Source organism: Parasteatoda tepidariorum, chromosome 6 (genome assembly GCF_043381705.1).
Source record: "Parasteatoda tepidariorum isolate YZ-2023 chromosome 6, CAS_Ptep_4.0, whole genome shotgun sequence".
Lineage (NCBI taxonomy): Eukaryota > Metazoa > Arthropoda > Arachnida > Araneae > Theridiidae > Parasteatoda > Parasteatoda tepidariorum.
This window is the reverse complement of record NC_092209.1, coordinates 61,355,644-61,361,143: the sequence shown is the minus strand read 5'-3', so window position 1 is coordinate 61,361,143 and position 5,500 is coordinate 61,355,644. Positions and strand designations below refer to the sequence as shown.

General features: G+C 27.7%; 1 protein-coding gene across 1 annotated transcript; it reads right to left on the bottom strand.

Annotated features, from left to right (window-relative positions):
• Nucleotides 1-381: 381 nt before the first annotated feature.
• On the bottom strand, nucleotides 382-5,468 carry LOC107451152 (zinc finger protein 271-like). Its single transcript, XM_016067164.3, has one exon. The coding sequence runs from the start codon at nucleotides 4,612-4,614 to the stop codon at nucleotides 3,640-3,642; it is 975 nt and encodes a 324-aa protein (XP_015922650.1). The 5' UTR covers nucleotides 4,615-5,468; the 3' UTR covers nucleotides 382-3,639.
• Between the last annotated feature and the right edge of the window lie 32 nt (nucleotides 5,469-5,500).

Sequence of the window (5,500 nt, the reverse complement as noted above, 5' to 3'; positions counted from 1 at the left end):
AAAATGAACTTCTAATCTTGCTTCATATATTGCGCTATATGTTTTATTTAGTATTTTTGCTTGTTTGATATGTTCTATTTTTCGTTTCAATTTTTTTTTTAATGCTTCTCACATTATTACACTGATACATTTTGCTTTGGTTATATTAATACAGTAGGGAACCGATTATCCGGAACCATCGCTATTCCGGATAACTGACTTTTCTGGTTTTCTGAATCACTTCAAAAAGCCGTTTTTTTATTGTTAAACCAAACTAAAAAAAAAAAAAAAAATATTTGAAAATAATCTTAAAAAGAAGAAAAACGATGAAGTAATACACTAATGATTATTTCCAAAATTATGGTAAGGTAAACATCTTTCAAAAAAGAAAGAAAAATCCTGTACTGTCACAAATTCAATTTTAATAAAATTGGTAATTTCACAAAATACTTCATATACATATTTTGATTCTACATATTTTCGAAAAAGCCTTAAATATTTTTGAAAATATTTTCTTATTTTACCATATTTTTGTGTCAGGTTTTTTAATATAATTTTTAAATTTCACAAATTATGTCTGAATTTTCACAAAACAGGTACCTCTAAAAAACCTAGACAGATCCCTGACTACAGTTGTTTTTTACAAACAGAATGTTGTAGTAAGAAAATGTATCATTCAGCCAATTATAGCCACCATCAGTAAAGTCCCTATTTCTAAGTCTCATGATATTGAATGTCTTATATCCAACTGAATTAAAAGAAAAAAAAATCACAAACAAATTTGATATTAAAAGCTCTGGACAAGATAGTTAAAATACTTTCTTATAAAAAATTGTTAAATAAAGTTAGACAATGAGATTAATAACTAAAATGAAAATTATTGTGAACAGATCCTTTAAACATTATCTGTATAAACTTATAACAAGAATAAAGTTAGTCAGCAGTATGAACAGAACAGTGAGCATAAAAATCCTTAACAGAGATAAACTCTAACACCCGTATTCACCATGGAAACTAACCCTCACGTTTTATACGAGCAACTCCAGGTTAGATTCCAAAATTTCATTTCACCATGGGCCTAACTGCTAGTGAGTTGAACCCAGAGTTAACTAACTTTAAACAGAAGATTTCCCCAGTTTGAGTAACCACTGATGCGCAGTAGGCGATTTTTTATTTGTTTATGTTTTCAAAATTAACACTTTTGATGTTCGGTTGCTTCTTTTATGTTCAGTGAGGTCAATTTATTATTAGATGTAACTATAATTAATTTATATCAAGTAAATGCTTATTAATAAAATGGATATTAAGTTTTTCCTAATTTAATATATACCAGAGAAGATATTATATATATTTCTTCAATTACTATTAGCAGTCGTTGCTGCACTTAAATTATTTTTCACTCGGAAAAAAAATCCTGGATAATACAGATTGAATCCATAATAATAGTTCACAAGAATAGCATAAGAAATTAAAATTCTAAATAATTTAACCAGCTTTTATTTATTTTTTTAAATAGAAAAAAAAATTCAAAAAAAACAATGGATGCTTGAAAGAAATACAAAAAAGAATACAATTCATAAAATGATTATAGATCTTGATGATATCTTTCGAGATGATAGATCTTGCCCAAAAATATAATATAGTTTACAGATGAAAATGCAAATAATTTGCAATATTTACATATGAAGATAATGAATGAACTTTTAAAAAAAAATTTCATCCACCAAATAAAACTATTAATAAAATTAAAAACACATACAATATTTTTAATCTATATTAAAACTTATGCTGAAATAAATATTATTTAATCAAAACAAATCTTGATCTGAGGTAACATTTAAGCTACACAATAATCAGCATCAAATAAGCATTAGAATTTAGAATAAGCATTAGAATTAGAATAAGCATTAACTTTAATAACCATAAAACAATCAGCTGAACATTTGGAAAAAATGGAATCTTTAGGGAGGGATTCATTGCTTAATACTATATGAAGTTAAAATGCAATCTTTAATTAAAATTTTTTTTAAATATATGGCCTGAGTACTTTATGGCAAGGGGTACCACTCTAACGAAAATTTCAAGACTGAACTTATTTTTTGACCAAATAATACTGTCTAGTGCTGTTTACCAAACTTTTAGAAATTTATTGCTCACTGATATCAAAGTTTACCTTTCCTTGATAATAGCCTACATATTAAATGAATCATTTGATTATTTTTGCTAAATATGTTTTTCTTTATTTTATGTTTTTTTTAGCAAACAAAACTAAAATAACAGCTAACTTTGTATACTTTTTTACAGCTAATACTGAACAACCTGAAACCATTCATATCTCAATTTTTCACTTCATCGTTACTTATTTTTTGTCCTAGCACTATAATTTCTTTCTTTTTAAAAAAAAATAATCTTAATTAAATTTGGCCAGCATGACAATAGGTTATGGTGGGGGAAGCAAACTCGAGCAGATTTAGATTCAGTAATAGTACAAATTTAATTGCACAAGAAGATGAAGTTCAATCATTCCCATTTGCCAAGAATTTAAGAATAAGATTTAGTGAAGTTGACAAAAATAAGATAAATAATAGTCCTGATGTCATTACCATATCATATGTTTTCATTAAGATATATTATTTTTTATCTTGACGAAAATTTTTTTTAAAACTTCTAATGAAAAAAGAAAGAAAACTTAAAATTAAATTGCTAGAATTTATTAGTCCATTCATTTGTCTCAAGACTGATTTCAGTCCCCAGAATTGAAGAGTGGTACCCATGTTTATGACATCTGGGGCATATACAACTGACATATTTCCATTTACAATTATTTAAAAAATTAAATTGTTAAATGTGTGATTTTTTTAAAAATTTTGGAATATTTGTTCAGATTATGATATTCGCCCTTAAAAAAAATCGTTATCTTATTAATCATATCCCCTACGGTTTTTCTATCTTCGGCAGATTTCAGCACAATAATAGTCATTTGTAACTTCTTCTTAATAATAGGAATTTGTTGATTTATGCTTATCTGAGCTGAGAAGTTTATTTTATACAATTTCATTTAAAGTGTTTAAAAAATGAAAATTCTTTTTAATGGCTTAAGTTATGAAGGGAAGAAAAAATTTAAAAATGTGTGAATAAGGATGAGGAGGATGTTAGCATAATTCCTTTGATTGTTGTTTGAAATAAAAGTATTAAATAATTGTGTGAAATAAAAGAATTTTTAATTGAATTTCAGTAATATTTCTATGTTTGTGCGCAGCCTTATGATATCAATAATAATAAAATATCTAAATTCATAATAATAATACTTAGATCCTTTTGCTCATCAATACAAGTCAGTTAGGAAAATTAAACTTAAATTTTTTTTCATTTGTCCAGTAAAAGAGTGATTCAAATTTTATTACTCAATGCAATCTTTTTCTTATTCTTTCATAGAAAATTTGTTTTAACAACAGCAACAAAAAATCAAACTGTTAATAAGGCTGTAAATCTGCCACCGGAGAGCAAGTTAACATCGAGTTTAGAAATCCCAAGTTACAAAACAGACGGTCCAAAAATAATAAATACACTTTTTCAATCCTGGTCAATATTTCCAAAAAGGGGCTTCGGAACTGGTAATACGTGTTAGTTCAGTGTCAACAGTGAATAGGGGGGTAAGAATTAACTACAAGAACCAGGTTTCTCCCTAGTATGAACAATGCTGTGTCTCATCAGAAGACTGTTGCATGAAAAATTCCTATTACATATACCACAAGAATAAGGCTTCTCTCCAGTATGAACACGAAAGTGTACAGCCAGACTTTCACTGCATGAAAAACTCTTATTACATATACTACAAGAATAAAGTTTTTCACCAGTGTGAACATGACTGTGGTTAGTCAGACGACTTTTCCGTGAAAAACTCTTATTACATATACTACAGGAATAAGGTTTATCAGTGTGAACAAGATTGTGTTTCGTTAGATAATTTTTTTGTGAAAAACTCTTGTTACATAAACTACAAGAATAAGGTTTATCACCAGTATGAATATAATAGTGTTGAGTAAGTCTACTTCTGTTTGAAAAACTCTTATTACATATACTACAAGAATAAGGTTTCTCCCCAGTGTGAACACGAAAGTGTTCATTCAGATGACTTCCTCGTAAAAAACTCTTATTACAGAAACTACATGAATAAGGTTTCTCCCCAGTGTGAACACGATTGTGTTCAGTTAGATGACTTTTTTGTGAAAAACTCTTGTTACATAAACTACAAGAATAAGGTTTTTCACCAGTATGAACACAATAGTGTTGAGTAAGATTACCTTTTTGTGAAAAACTCTTATTACATATACTACAAGAATAAGGTTTTTCACCAGTGGGAACACAAAAGTGTTCATTCAGATGACTTGAATCTGAAAAACTCTTATTACACATACTACAAGAATAAAGTTTCTCACCAGTGTGAACACGACTGTGATTAGTCAGTTGACTTTTTTGTGTAAAACTCTTATTACATATACTACAAGAATAAGGTTTCTCACCAGTGTGAACACGATTGTGGCGATACAGATTACTTCTGTTTGAAAAACTTTTATTACATATACTACAAGAATAGGGTTTCTCCCCAGTGTGAACACTACTGTGTTTAATCATGTTACTAAAATTTGAAAAACTCTTGTGACATATACTACAAGAATAAGGCTTCACACCAGCATGAAAAGTACTATTCTTAGTCAGATCACTCTTAAATAAGAAAAACTCTTATTACATATGCTACAAAAGAAAAGGTTTTTCACTACTATCGACAGGACTGTATTCAGTCACATTATTTTTTGTGAGAAAATCCTAACACATATATTACAAGAGTCAGATTTTTATCCAGCAAGAGTCCGATTGTGGTCAGTTTGATGATTTTTCCATGAAAAACTCTGATTACACGTTTCACAAAAATAAGTTTTCTCACCAACTTGCATGGTCATTGTATACTTAGTAATATTAGCATTTGTTCCAAGTCTCACAGATCACCTTGTATAAAAAAATGTGTCTTTACGTAAAGTTATTGTATATAATTAATGTCACAGAAATGTAATAATTACTTATGCTTCAAATGCTAAGTTTATCAGAACAATTAAATTAAATTTTAATAGAAATTAAAATATATTTTATAAAAAAAAATTATTTCCTGAATAATAAGAAAAGAAGTTGAGACTGATTTTACATCTAATATTGATATGGACAGTAATGTTTAAATTATTAATAATCTACTTAAAAATCATAATAGTATCATTTAAAATGTTTGAAAGCAATCTATATTTTATTCTTGTTAATTGTTCAAACCTGATTAGTCTATTTAGTGCAGCATTAAAAACGCTGTAATTATGGTTATATATGCCTAGTCAAGAGTACAATTAAATTCTAAATAATATTTGCAATGACAATGTCTGTCTCTAGATGTATAATGAAGATTTCCTAATATAAAAAGATAATTGTGCCATAAGAGCAAGATCTGCGACTAGGACTGGGCGATATTAGAAATTAT